The sequence below is a fragment of the Artemia franciscana genome, chromosome 4 (genome assembly GCF_032884065.1).
Source record: "Artemia franciscana chromosome 4, ASM3288406v1, whole genome shotgun sequence".
In the NCBI taxonomy this organism is placed as follows: Eukaryota; Metazoa; Arthropoda; class Branchiopoda; order Anostraca; family Artemiidae; genus Artemia; species Artemia franciscana.
This window is the reverse complement of record NC_088866.1, coordinates 58,420,982-58,436,309: the sequence shown is the minus strand read 5'-3', so window position 1 is coordinate 58,436,309 and position 15,328 is coordinate 58,420,982. Positions and strand designations below refer to the sequence as shown.

Below are 15,328 nucleotides of genomic sequence, written 5' to 3'. Positions count from 1 at the left end.
TAAATCTGAATTGATATTTGGTGGAGAAATTTATTTTATTCAAATAGCTAGAAATCCTTTCTTTTAAATTTATCTTGAACACTTTAGATAAAGCTGATAAAATTGCAATTGGATGATAATTACTTACATGAGATTTATCACCTTGTTTATACAACAGGATTACTCGAACAATTTTCTATCTACTAGGAAATATACCTTAATTGATACTCAAATTGGAAATGTAGATAATGGTACATGATAACTCTGGCCATACTCTTTAATGAATTTGTTGATAGTTTGCCATGTCCTACTGAATTATTATCTGGAGAATTACTGTGAATTTTGCTTGCTAATGAATTAGCCTACTATTGAGAAACCATTTTCAAATACTCTCTATATATAACTAAACATCACCAGTACCAACTAATTATTTCTAAAAAAAAACACATTAATACTCAAAGAGTGATAAATTAGGTTAAATTAGGTTTGTTTAAATTAAATGGTGTTTTTGTGTTTGTTTATGAACAATTTTCAAGACTTAGAAAATTAAATAAATAAATATTTGTAAATGTGATATAAAAAATGGAAATACAAGGAAAGAAGTAAAGATAAAGGTTCTTCTCCTGTAAATTTTTTTTAACTAGGATTTATCTGCATATAATGAAGTAAGAACTGCTTTCTTAACTTGTTTTCTTGTGTATGGTTTGAATGCTAGACATACCTTTTTCTGAAAATAGAAAGAAGCTGAAAGCAAAGAAACTCAGCTATATTAACACTCTTCACTAGGCTACAATACCATAACTTGCAACAATATTTTTTCATATCTAGCAGAAACACCCTCTTTTAACTCAGGAAATCCGCCCAAGGATCATTGGACAAAGCATATCTGTGGTTTAAGAAATTTGCTTACTATAGATGGAATACAAAAGTTTCATAAATTTACAACTAGGCCTATTCCTTTAGAAAATATCTTTTCAATCAATTAAATATTATGAAACATATTCCTCTGCAAAAAAAAACTACTTAGAGTACACTATTTTGTGGTTTGGGTTGCACAAATTCCCTTTTCCCTCCCTCTAGAGTTCTTTAAACATTGAGGGGATATACCCCCAATGAATTTTGTCTGTACAGGTGTGATTTTGTCTGTACAGGTGTGAAACCATTTTACAGATTGAAAAATTACACCAACAAGGATTTTACTGGGCAAGCACAGTTAGAACTATTGAGTTCCCTACCCCCAGGGGTCACACAGCCTAGCATATAAGCCAAAAAGCAAAACAGAAGGGCTAATATCAGTAAATGAAAGCTCTGATAAAATAATTTGACATGACCAAACATTGAGGTTAAAAGTTCTGCACTAATAACTCGAAGAATTTGCTTTGAGAACATCTTCAGTTTTTCAAGACGCGTGCCTGGGATTTCAAATAAATTGTGAAGTTTAATGTTGCCAATGCTGTGAAATAAAAGTGGCACGAATCGCCCTAAAATTGTACCACTGATCCCAAAAATTGTACCATGCCTTTTTTTTGCGTGCTCCACAAAGCGCAAGACGAAAAAATTTTTGCGCTATGCGAAATACGCGGAGGATCGGAAAGGCTCATTACACTAAAGAGAACAAAGTATAAGATAGCTTCTTTCAAAGATATTTGGAAGATCTCTTTTTCCCTGCAGAGACCATTTTGGCGTCACTCCTGCAAATAGCAGAATTTCTATTCAATAACGAACACTCAGCAGCCTTAGTTTTTCATTTTCAAATCTGAACTGATGTTTCCAAATATAGACTCAACTTTACGCATAAAATGCGAGATACAACCAATCATGTACATTTGAGGAATTTTGATTTATCCCACATAAAAAAAGGGAAACAATAACTGCAAGTGAAACATGGAGAGACCGAGAGAGGACAAGTTTGTTTCCCAACTTAGTCTTGCTTATAGTGACATCAGAAAGAGTCCTTTCAGCACAAGCAGAAGAATGAAGCAGGATGAGCGTTTCCATTATGAATTCACACAAGAACGGAAAACTAATTATTTGAGGACTATCATACTGTTCACTACTTTACAACTGTTCTACTACTTTACAATTGGGACAGAGTCTGCATATTTCTTGAGATTAGAGCAAAATGATCAACGTTTCTAGTCCTTGGCAAAATATTCTACATCATTTTCCTTTGCCAAATTTGGAAACTGGTCAAGTAGTGAGACAATGCTCAGTCTCCCATGGTTGAGACACATTGCTATCTTTGGGTCTAGTCTGTCCAGGTATTCAGTCAACGAGTACTTCGAACTGAAAAACTTTTCCTCATTTTGTCACTCTGTCCTATCAAGTATTTTGTGCATGTTGTCTTGAAAGTAGTTGAAGTTGATAACAAGATCTTTTCGTTGATAAACAGGACTTCTTCACGACTGCCACATTCTACTTCTTTCACATGTCGGAAATGCTGTGGGCTCCTGAACTATATCAGAGATGCTTTGGTTTTCTCCAAGTACGATGACTTAAAAAAATGACTGACAATTGTTTTGCACACTTCACAAACCCAATTGTAGAGAATGTGAATTTGTGTCCCCTCTGAATGAAATTGTCTATTCAGGTCTGTAACAAACGGTGGTATACATGTTAGGAAAGTAAAATAGGCTTTGAAGATCGGTGAAAGCAATTTCTCTAGAATAGCTGTGGTTTTGGCTGGCTTGTTCCCTTCTTTAAAGCTTTCACTCAGAATGGAAAGCATCAAGAATTGCCATTGCTCAAGATAGCGTAGAGCAACTGGGAGTCGGGAGTGCTACCTAGTTTTAACATGGCACAGAGTCCTATGCTCGTCAAGCCCCATGAATTTCTCCATCTCGATAAACTCCCCAGCCCTTTTGGGACTTCCGCTAATGTAATTATAGATGTCCTGACATAATTCTTCGATGTCCTCAGGTAGCTTCTGATTTGTAGCACTAGCACATAAATAAATTGGATGGCATACACACCCGAGGACAAATATGTTTGGTAAGTCAAGCGAGAGCTTTGCTTGCACGCCACCTTGTCCTCCCATCATGACAGATGCATTATCTGATGTAAAACCGATCAGATTCTGCTTTAGTACTGCAATTTGTTTAAGCAGACAGTTTTTTTACGATGTGAGTAGATCTCCAGCTGTGCCCTGCTGTACCTGAATCAGGTTTAAGAAAGAGTCACTCACAACTTTCTCCCATCCAACACTCTGATCTCCTTTCACTTCATCGGCGTGACAAACTACAACCACTAGGCTTTTTGAATTACTCACATCAGTACTCACGTTGATTATTATAGAAAAACATTTTTTTTTATGAGGTGGCATAAACCATCAAACACTCTAATTTTTGAAAATTCAAAGGAGATTCAAAATGCTGTAACACAGGCCCTTTTTTAAAGTTAGCTTGGAATTCTTAATTCGAAGCCTGAATAGTGTAATTAAACAGCCTTAGAAAGTTTTTAAGAATTCAGATGAGACTCAAGATGCTGTAACACAGGCCCTGCACACAGGTTCTATTTAAACTATTCTCCTAAATAAAGCAATCTTTAATAGAGTTGACAATTATTTAATTCATCTGAGGGCACCTTCCCTTCACTCATAAAATACTCCCGCGACAAGGATGAAAGAAAAGAAGATAACTAGGTAGGTTGTCGGTCAAGACATGTTCAAAAATACTATGGGTAGGAGTAGAGTAATCTCTACATCAAAAATAAGAAAAATTAGAGTAATAACAAAGAATCTAATAGAAAAGGGGGTACGAGAGGAATTTAAAGGATCGAATCCGCATTCATATGGGGAACTTTTTTCGTGATCCAGAGAGACTTTTTTATTTACAAACATCCCCAGGGTTAGCATAATAAAAACAAGCATAAAAATTCTTAATCAAATAAAAATAATTATCTTTCCCTAATAGGATCCCTCGATTGGAAGTCAAGTTTAATATTTATACTAGAAAGATTTTATTCCCCTCATCAGTAGATAGAAAGACAAGGAAACAATTATACAACGTCAACAGAGTGTCAGTATCAAGCCACAGCCTCAAACCCGAAATGATGTTGGGGGGAGAAGTAGCACTTAGCATGACGCAAAATACAAATTATGAGAAAAATAGTATCAATAAGTACATGTAAACCATGAAAACCTGTTGCTAAAAAGAATGTAGACCCATAGATTCTATCTGCAATAGTGAAAGAGGCTTCTATATATTCCAACCCTTGAAGAAATGAAAAGTATAACCCTAGCAACACAGTAATTAGAAGTCCCTGGAGGCACTGATCAAAATTATTTTCTATCAAGGCATGGTGGGCTCAAGTTACTGTAACCCCCGAAGCCAGGAGGATACTCGTATTAAGCAGGGGTACTTGAAATGGATTAAAGCTCTCTACTCCAATTGGGGGCCATAAGTCCCCAACTTCAATATTTGGTGACAAGCTTCTGTAAAAAAACGCTAAAAAAAAAGAGACCAAAATATAATTTCAGAAATAATAAATAAAATTATTCCTCATCGTAACCCAAATCTAACCTTTGTTGAATATACTCCTTGAAAAGTAGCTTCTCGGGATACATCTCGTCATCATTGACATGAAACAAAAATGATTGTGACCAATCCCGTAAAGAACAGCATTCTATCAAAAGAATGAAATCATTTGACAAGTCCTGAAGTCATTGCAAAAGCTCCTGTTGCCTTATTATTTCTTGTAATAGCCGCTGAATTTAGCTTTGAATTGTTGTTTAGAAGCCTGAATGGCTTAACTAAAGAGTTTTAGATAATTTTCAAGAATTCAAACGAAATTCAAGAAGTTGTAACATAGGTACTGTTTGAAACTTACCTTGGAATTCTTATTTCAAAGCCTGAATAGAGGAACTAAAAAGTTTTTGATAAGACTTCAAACGAGATCCAAGATGCTATTACTCAGGCTCTTTTTGATAGTTAGATCGGAATCCCCATTTTGAAGCCTAAATGGCGTAGCTAGAGTTTTAGATAATTTTCAAGAATTGAAACGGGATTAAAGATGCTGTAACACAGAGCCTGTTTCAAACTTAGTTTAGAATTCTTATTTCGAAGCTGAAATAGCGTATCTAAAGAGTTTTATATTATTTTCAAGAATTAAAACGTGATTTAAAATGCTGTAACACACCCACTGTTTGAAAATTGGCTTAGAATTCCTAGTTCGAAGCGTGAATAGCTTAGCTAAAGAGTTTCAGATAATTTTCAGGAATGCAAACAAGATTCAAGATGCTGTAACACTGGTTCTGTTTGATACTTATCTTCGAATTTTTCGTTTGAATCCTGCAATGCGTAGCTAAAGAGTCTTAGATAATTTTCAAGAATTAAAGCGAGATACAAAATGCTGTAACACCGGCCCTGTTTGATATTTGGCTTGCAATTCTTCTTTTGAAGCCAGAAGAGCTTAGCTGAAGAGTTTTAGACAATTTTATTAGATAAGTCCAAACGAGATTCAAGATTTTGCACCCTGAATAGCGTAAACAAAGATTTTTAGATAATTTTCGAGAATTCAACGAGGTTCGAGATGCTGTAGCACAGGTTTTGTTTGAAACTAAGCTTGGAATTCTTATTTCGAAGCCTGAATAGCTTAATTAAGGGGTTTTAGACAATTTTCGAGATTCAAACGAGACTCAAGATGCTGTAGCACAGGCCCTGTTTGATTCTTAGCTTGAAATTCTTATTTTGAACCCTGAATGGTGCAGCTAAAGAGTTCTAGATACTTTTCAAGAATTAAAACGAGATATAAAATGCTCCAACACACGCCCTATTTGATACTTAGTTCAGAATTTTTATTTTGAAACCGGAATAGCATAGCAAAAATGTTTTGGATAATTTTCCAAAATCCAAACGAGATTCAAGATGCTCTAACACACGCCCTGTTTGAAAATTGACTTGGGATTATTATTTCCAAGCCTTAATAGTGTAACTAAAGAGTCTTAGATAATTTTTGAGACTTCAAAAGGGGCTCCCAAAGAAATTTTTTTTGACTTCCAAGTTCCTCTTCCCTCCCCTTTAACTATGCCCCTGACTGCGCAAAGAGTCCAAAATCTAAAAAAAGGAAAGACAGATCAGCGCTGGGTAATTTCATCTTGATTATTTGCTGAGGCAGTAACAATCTTAAATTTAGCATATTCATCTTTTAGAGCAGGACCAGAATATCGACTTTCTTAGCAAATAAAACAAAGAGCTAGCTGTTGTAATTGTTTCTGTCCCTTTTATTCGTTTTCAAGACCGATAAATCATAGATGTCGCTCAATAGAACAATAAATAAAAATTAGACGAAAATGATAATACGCACTGCTTTTCTGTAAAAAACAGAAAATGGAGACAAAAAGGGATTGATAAGCTGTTATTGTGATTTAGAACACAAATGACTAGATATTCGTTCTTTTAATTGTCTATCCCAATCTTACGGAAAAAAAATAATCTAGACGAGCTATTAGTGATAAAAAACGGATAAGAATACCTGAATTATAAATGAATAGATTTATCATTAAAATTTGTATTCTCCCTTTCCTTTTGCGGGAGGGGGTTCAGGGGTTTCACTTTCCCTGGTCCTTTTCCATGTTTTCTGTACAAATTTCTAGATGAAATTCGCCATTTAAAACAAATTATTTTAGTTAAAAGAAATTTGAAAGAATCAATGACAAAAACTGACTGGTTTGAGAAAATGGAGTTTTTTTTAATAGTAAGGACGTAGGCCAATTACAGGCATCAAAATTCACCGAAAATTAAATCTATTTTGGTAGGAAGGATGCACCAAAGCGTCAATTTTCGCCTAACTGGCACTGCCTTCAGATCGCTGTCAAGTGGCAACACTGGTGCTAGACTAACATCTTGAAAATTGTCGCGAAGTTTTTAAATCTATTCCTCATGTCCAGTGAGGCAATTAAATAACTAGGTTTATATTTATGCTGTATATATATTTATCTTTTTTTTAATACAGTAGCATATAGGTAAAATTTCACATGAAGAGGTTTTGTTATCTTGGAAAACAGTTTAGTTTAGAATTAGATTCAGGAATTGATTTAAAACCTAGGCTAAATTATGCCATGGAAATTTGTCTGAAAATTGTCCTCTGGTTCTGCTTTATTTCAAAGGATTAGTGCATTGAATTTGCTGTTTTTTTGCTCACAATACTTCCTTGTTCTGGCACTATTTTGGAAACACATTCTAATGCTAGTGCAGAATTGCTCCTATAGCCTACTCAGAAAGAAACATCAGACAATTTTTTAATATTTAAAGTAGGCTAGTACCTATTGACAACAACACAAAAAGTACCTGCCCCACTCACAAAAAGATTATGATAAAACTCTTTATGTAACTAAGCGTGGAAGACTTGGAATGCACTACCATTGGAAACAATTGCAACTATAAGGGTACAGTCTTTCAAAAGTAATTTTTTGTAGTCTATTAATTGTTTCTATGACATTTATGTTTTCATAGCGTGTTATTTTCATAGAATTGTATGTGTGTATTATGTTGTCATAAAGAATATAATGTGCAACATGCTTGATAAGGCTTACTGCATTTGGATTTAATACATAAATAAAAAGAAGCATAAAATAGGCTAAACAACCTAAAGCTAAGCCTAATACTTTGATGTTTTCCTTAAAAGAGCTCCTTCTTCAAGTCTTATCTAAGAATGTTCCAGATAGTAAAATAAAGAATGAAAATACATCAACAGGAGGTTTAGCTTCCTAGATAACTTCACAATTTAAATGCACATGTTAATTGTTGTTTAAAATTCCTTCTTTTACTGAGACGCTTATATTTTGTAGTTCAATTAAGACCTAGATGGCAGTTTATTAAGTTTGGGCTGGACACCTGACAAAAATGCATAGAATGTCCGAGCTAACATAAACAAGCAGAAAACAAAAATTGTGTCTTCTAATCTATCAAATTATGAAGAGAGTTTGCAGGAATTTATGTAAAAAGCGAAATGGATGTAAAATATTATTTATTTCTTTTCTATTTGTTTATTTTTTGTTTTTAGACCAGGGCCCTTCGTATCGAAGGGCTTTTCAATTGGAAATTGAAAAGGCTAGTACCCTAATTAAAAGTCAAAAGTGATTGGGAAAAAAAAACAATCCCCTCCCTTGCTCGCCATTTCCCCTAAAGCATTCAATTAAAATGTTTAGTTAGCAATTCTGTTAACAGTAGCTAAAAAAAAATCTGGAAATTATGTCTTTAAGGAAGATACCCCCCCACCCAACAAACCTCATGGTAAGGGTTGGAGATTTAACTGGGAGCGTGTAAGTTTTTTAAAGAAAGGGTCGTAGTATAAACTTCGGAAGTTGCTCTTGGGATTGGTAGCAAGAAGTTCCTGTGCCCAGTTAAAGATTCGAAAAGATCAGAGGGTGGATACACACCTAGTATTTTCCAGATATCAACGGATAGAAATTTTGGTATGGCTATTTGTTATCATAGAAACTTCGCAAATGGCCCTTTCGATTGCAAATTCGATTGCAATTGCCTTTTTTGATAGTTAAAAGCGAATAAAGGGTAACAAGCCTCTCCACGCTCATCAGTTCCCAAAACACATTTACTAATAATTTCGAGATAGTCATTTTGTTTAATGCAGTTGAAAGATCTGAAAATTATATGTTTGAGGGTGACAACCCCCCCCCCCGAACAGCCCTTAGTACAAGGGTTTTAAGTTACGTCTCGAGGGTATATAAGGTGGAGAGGCTAGTCGCATTAATTCTAAAGGGGGTTCATTGGGTTGGAAATCACAAGTTAGAGTGCCCTTTTAAGAGTCAAAGTGATCGGAGGACGGTCACTCTCGAGATATCAATCCTCTATCTACAAAAAATAGGTGTTTTTTTTAGAGAAAGATATTCGAAGCGTTTCGGGTTTGCTTTTCATGTTTGTCCCCCCACTGGTGTAATCTTATCAAACTAATTTGTAAATTTGTAATCCTATCAAGCAGATGATCCTAAAATACATGCAGACGGTTCCTTTTAATAGAAATCACTAACAGGACCGTTGTTTTTATGAAGATTCAAATGAAACATTTCTGATCACTACTGCTACTATTACTGCTAGTACTACTAGCAACTCATTGCAGCACTAAGCCATCTGACGCCAATGCAGCAACGCACGCTGTATTCAGAAGTCTATTCATATCTAATCTATTCAGAGCCTCTTTCCTTACACCCTCCTAAGAATTTCTGATTTCCCTCAAATCTTTCCTTACAACATAATTCCTTATCATTATCTTATTTTCATTCATTTTTACTCTGTTTCCAAAGGGACTAGGGACTAGGCCATTGTCCAACGACTTACCCTTCCAAATTTCATGGGATATATCCCTATGAAAAAAATTTGTTCGAAGAACCCTTGAAAACTGTGGAAGTCATGCCGTTTTGACTAATCCTGATTCCCAGCCCCCCCTCACCCCATGAGAAATAAGAAAATTTGAATAAAAAAGGGCTTGAAGAAGGGCGTGCTTGCCCCCTCAAATTAAAGAGACTCTTCGGATTTAATAATTCGTTTTAAAAGCTGAAAGTACAGGAGAAGTGTTGAAGTAGAAAACAGGATGTTTTGACTAACAATACATTCAACAATAAAATCTCCAGAAAAATATGTTCAAGCGATACCTGTTTGTTTTTTTGTTTCTCATCAGAGGTAATGGTTCCTGATGAGTATTCGTAGAATACTGAACAAGTTCATTTTCAGGAAATTATGATGATCTAATACCCTTTTAAGTAATTCACTTAAACCACTTTCTAGAAAATACGTATTTCTAAGAAAATAAAGAACTCTTTTAAAACCTAAAGCGAGCAGAAAAGGCAAAAAGACCGTGTACATATTTGAATTGAAAACAAATAGGAATTACATTCAATAAATTAATGAATGGCAACTTGAATATGTATTGAGATGAATAACTATACCAAACATAAAAACAAAATTTTAATTGGTTTCCAAATTGTGCCAAATTCGAGGATTTGGCACAAAGCCTTACATATTGTGTTTTTCGCATGTTTTTCATTTTTTTGGCTGAAAACTATCCTCATTTTTTCTTTGTCTTTCTATTGTTTAGTCTTTATTTTTCCTACGGGGAGGGACGAGGGTGATGTGAAGGAGGGGACAAAATCAAACCTTGCGCCTAAAGCCAATATTTGCATTGAATCACAAACTGCCCTGTTTTGAACTGGGTTTGGATCTAGCTTGTATTTGAAAATTGCTTTACCTGATGTTTCCTTGGGATGTACGAAACAGTAATGAAGCTATCGCGCCCTCAAAAATTCCAAATGATGTTTTTCATTAAAATTATTTTGTACAAACAAACTGATGTAATGTACTTTCATCCGCTCTTCAAAGGCTTCCGGAAGAGCTGCTGAGGTTAGACCCTTAGCAATATATTGTAACATATTGAAATCGGCAGCATAGGGAAAAACAACAACATATTAGCACATATTAAAATGCTACTACCAATGCAAAACATTAAAACATACCTGAAAGCTAGGAGCTCCTCATCTATTATAATTTCATATTTTTTCAGGGAAAGATGGATACTGATGCGTGATCGTTTTTTGTTTATTTATTCTTGAAATTCAAGAACCAAATCTGCAGCCATAGGTTATAGAAAATTTTCGCTCGAATTTAAAATTTTATTGCTGTTGCTAAGCAATGAAAAGGGCACCATAAAAGAAAATGTCAGTTATATCGCTTGAATCTGTAAAACAACATTTTCTTCCAAAAAGGGACAAGTGCTGTTAAATGAAATTCTAATATTGATGTGAGAATTGGCCTACAAAAATCAAAGGATTACTTATACAGCCTTCCAGTCTCCAAGTATCTCCGGCACATGGTGGCATATTTTTGTCTAAAAATATATACAGTCCACAAAAATAAAGGTGCTGTTATAGATGGCTTATCCAATAAAATCAACAATATAGTGAAGTTCAGCTGCCTTTTATGCTCAGATTTTAGTCTAAATATCCAAAATTTCCATTGGACTTGCTTTCAACATATATGGACAGAGACCTTTGACCTCTGACCTTCTTTTATTCGGAGGAACATGTTTTGGGCTAAACATGCAACGGACGCCATGACGGGGTAACTATTCCCCTCTCATTGATGATAACATAGTTATTAAAGAGAAATGTTTGCTTTTAAATATATCAAAGAATAGTAAAAAAAAAAATTACTTTCAAATATATAGAGATGCTTTGCTTTCATTTTGAAAGCCAATATACCTAACTAACATGTTTTACCGAATTATTTTCTATTAAAAACTTCAAGTTTGGCGTAAAGAGCAAAACAAAAAGAGTGTCGGCAGCCTCCCACAAATTTAGGAAAACTGTTGATATGATGTTGAAACAAAAATAAATTGTACTATTAGAAGAGATTTTCAAATGAAAATAACGGGATACACAATAATTAAAAGATACATATGATGTCTTTAACACAAAGAGGTTGCAACCAGCCTTGCTCCGAAACACTGACTGTTTATGACTGTTGATTTAGTTTCTTTTTAACTCTCTCTAGTAAATTTTTTTTTGGCTTTTTGAGTACACTTATTTATGTAGTTATTCGTTCAGTTACTTGCGGGCTCTTTAAGAAGTTTTTGGACAATGTCTTTCGAATTTATTAATTTCAAATTTATTCAAGTGTTATGAAGACTAGAAACACATCTAATTATGCAAATATGAAAGAAAATTTCGGTATATGAACGCCTGTAATATAATATCATCTTCTATTTTAAGCAGAAAAGAAGAGTATGGAGCCAAAAGAAAATCGATAATGCGGACAGTTCAAAAAAAAGATTCTAGGGTCATTTTTCGCATTCAAAATACCAGCACTGGGTTTCTTCTAGGCTTAAGTTTGAGTCTTTTCCCCAATCACACTCTTGTTGTTAGACTTGCCAGCCACTTCAGTTACGTTTCAATGTGTTGAAACCATAAAAATACTAAAATCAATATTATTCAGGATTTCGAAATTCTTATACAAGAGAACGTATATGGTTTCAACAATAATCCGAAGTTAGAGTATTGTTCTTACACCAAGCACATAATCAGTTGTGTTAAAGTTTCTAAGGGATGTAAGTTTCTACTCTGTGTTAAAATGAAAGCTTACTTTACCTTCACTGTTGTTGTTCTGGTTTTACCTGTGCTAAACTCTCACACACCGTAAGTAACATAAAAAATTTATTTTCCTTTCTATTTTGGGCTTGTAGCCTGATAATAGTGTCCTCATATGGTAAAGTAATATGTTATGTATAGCCAGACTTTAGCCAGATTTGTTGGAAGTCGCCTGAAGTTTTCAACTTTTTTTTTATCATTTCCCTTTTTAGGTACTTTACTACTTACACTGCTACTAAATATTCACCGCGGCACCAAGCCGCTTGAGGCCAACACAGCTGCACATGCTCCTCTTCCATCCCAATCTATTCAAGCCTCCATCTTTACCACCTCCAAGGAAGTTACCATTTCTTTTCAATATTTATCTGTGACATCCTCCCACCCCAACCGCGGCTGAACTGCTTTCCGTTGAACCGTAGACGGTTGGCCGAAAAGGACAATTTTTGACAATCTCTCTTCTTTCATCCACAGAACGAGCTCTAGTCATCTTAACCCTTTGTCTCATTATAGCCCTAGAAAGCGGGGTTGAACCACACTTTTCATAAAGCCTACTGTTTGAAATGCGGTCAGTCAGCCAGGTACCCAGAACAATCTGTAGGCCATTTCTCTGGAAAACATCTAGCAAATCTTCTTTCGCTTTTCTGAGCACCCATGCTTCAGAACCATATTTGACCACAGTCATCACCATAGCTTCAATCATAGAACAATCTGTAGATAATTTCTCTGGAAAACATCTGGGAAATCTTCATCCGTTTTTTGGAGCACCCATACTTCAGACCCATGTTTGACCAATGTCATCACTGTAGTTTCCAATATTCTAATCTTTGTTTATAGACTTACATTCCTATTTTTCCAAACTTTTTTCTAAGCGTAAGAAAAAGCTGAGCCTTGGCTATTCTACTTTTAACATCTTCCTGCTCCCACCGTCTTTGCTAATAACACTACCAAGGTAAGTGAAGCTGTCCACCTGATCAATCTTTTCGTTACCCAACGTCACCTTTTCATATTCACTTATTCCTTGCGTCAGTGGCTTAGTCTTCTTAAAATTTATTTTCAAACCTATTCTCGCACCCTGAACTCGCAAAACCTTTAAAGTTCATTCATTTTACTCATACTTTCATCTAAGAGGTTTAATAAAAACAGCATTTGATCTTTCAAATGACGCTGAAATAACCGTAGCTCCGTATTCACTAACAATTAAATAAACACTGGAATGACGCTGAAATATCCGTATTCACTAACAATTAAATAAAAAACAAGTTTTGTCAACTGAAAGTAAGGAGTAATATCAAAGCTTAAAACTAACGGAAATATTGCTTGTATAAGAGGGCAACTCTCGCTTAAATGCCTCGATCTTTACGGAAAAGTTTTCTTAGAACATTTAAAAAAGCATATTGTTCTAATTAAACGGCCCGCGCGTTTCAAGAGTCGTTCGTAAGGAACTGGGACAAAAATAAAACTTTAAGGTAAAGAACGGGGTATTGAGGAGAGGGTGGCCCTCCTTATATGTGTAATAATTTCTGTTCGTTATAAGTTTTGATATTACTCCTTCTTTCAGTTGAAAAAAAAAATAAATTTAATCTCTGATCGTTTTCAAATAGAGTAGGGAATTCCAACTCCCATCAATGGAAAATTCCTTCTCTCCCTGACAATCCCTCTATGAAAATTCATTCTCATGTATAATACCCTCTCCCTGTCACCAGAAAAATTGCCCTGAAAAATTTTCCATGGCCGGTTTCCGGGAGAATTTTTGTTTTAGCGCACTTTCATTTGAAAAATACTTTCTAAGAAATTGTTTTTAAATTATGTCGGAAATATTCACCTCTGTGGAAAAGTTTTCCCGCAAATAACCCACCCCCTCGTAGTAAGTTCCTCCCACAGAAAATTCTCTTTGGAAAATTTATCCCGTGGAAAACTCCCCCATGACGAATTTCACCAGTGAAAAATCCTGCTTAATGCTTAATTTTTTTCCCCATGATAGTTGCTCTAACATGGTTCAAACGTAAAATTGAGTCGGCAAAGCAAAAGTACGATTACAAAAAAGAAAAGGAAGTATAAGAATTTTGGCAAATTCCCTAGCGTAAAATGTTCACTCGAAAGTTCATCTCAAGCCAGTGGCGGATCCGTGGGGGGGGGATGCTCCCCCTGACGTAGTTGTTAGCAATCCTGTTTCGTTTTGCAAACAAGTTAGAAACAAGGTTTCAAATACTTTTTGCGGTCTCTGTTAGATTTTACTAATGACGCATACCGGCAAAAAGTATTTAATTAAATCTAAGTTAATAACGAGAATCTGTCCTTATTATTTAAGAATTAACGACGCTTCTTGACTACTATGGTCCCTGCGTCGGCCCTGCAGTGCATTTCTGTAGCGTGATTCGATCTCTGGGTCCCGATCTGTCCTTATTACCACAAAAGCCAACTGGGAGGTGAAAATCTTTATTTCATAATCACAAGTAGGGGAAATTTAAAATCATAACTTCTTTAAGCTGTCGAAATGATATTTCAGGATTGTGATGTCACAACGGGGTTGAGAAGCAAAATATTCACTTGTGTTTCCTGTCAAAAACTTGTTTTCGAGTCTTGCTAATGCTTTTTTTTTGCGAAACAAGGTGGTTTTTACAGCGTTCTTGTTTTTTAGGGAATTTGTATAATAGAAAGTAAATGTATAATCAGTGCAAACATTATTAATTTAAGTTTTAGATTTTGGTAAGCAAAAGATGGGCAATTTACTGCCTATTTTTATCTAATTAAAGCGCTGCATTATATGACGTATCACCTCCTCGGTTCATCCTAAATAATTAAAATATAGCCCAACCTCTTTAAAACTTTAATAAAGGTTCGTATAAGTATATGCTTAGAACTAAGTATATGACTCGAAATACTCCTTCAAAGGTCGGAGCAATCATTTACGAAGAATAGATATTCGAGAACTTGTTTATAAAAGAAGGCAAATAATTATGTGTTTATTTATTTTTATCTAGCTGGTATAGATGGGTCTAAATTCTCGGTTTGTATAAGTTGAATGGCATCGACTTTTTTTCAAACAATTACTTATAAAATGTTGATATAAAGTGAAAATTCACAAAACATGAGTACACGACAGAAACGGAATGCAACTACCGTATTACTTCAGAATTTCTCACCTTTTCAGTACCAACCAGTCACAAAATATAGTCATGTTTTTGTTTAGGGATTGTATATATTTGTCCATAAAATTGTCTTAACTGATATATATATATATATATATATATATAT

General features: G+C 34.9%; 2 protein-coding genes across 2 annotated transcripts in view; both read right to left on the bottom strand.

Moving 5' to 3' along the window:
* The window catches only part of LOC136026664 (large ribosomal subunit protein mL44-like), a 63,508-nt gene extending 62,088 nt beyond the window's left edge, over positions 1-1,420 (bottom strand). The window contains exon 1 of the mRNA XM_065703405.1: positions 1,311-1,420. Coding sequence (XP_065559477.1) covers positions 1,311-1,368 — 58 coding nt within the window. The 5' untranslated portion in view covers positions 1,369-1,420. The remainder of the gene's footprint in view (positions 1-1,310) is intronic.
* Positions 1,421-11,850: 10,430 nt separating this feature from the next.
* LOC136026665 (large ribosomal subunit protein mL44-like) overlaps positions 11,851-15,328 on the bottom strand; it is a 44,421-nt gene continuing 40,943 nt past the window's right edge. Inside the window, exon 5 of the mRNA XM_065703406.1 lies at positions 11,851-11,901. Within this exon, the coding sequence (XP_065559478.1) occupies positions 11,866-11,901 (36 nt within the window). The 3' untranslated portion in view covers positions 11,851-11,865. The remainder of the gene's footprint in view (positions 11,902-15,328) is intronic.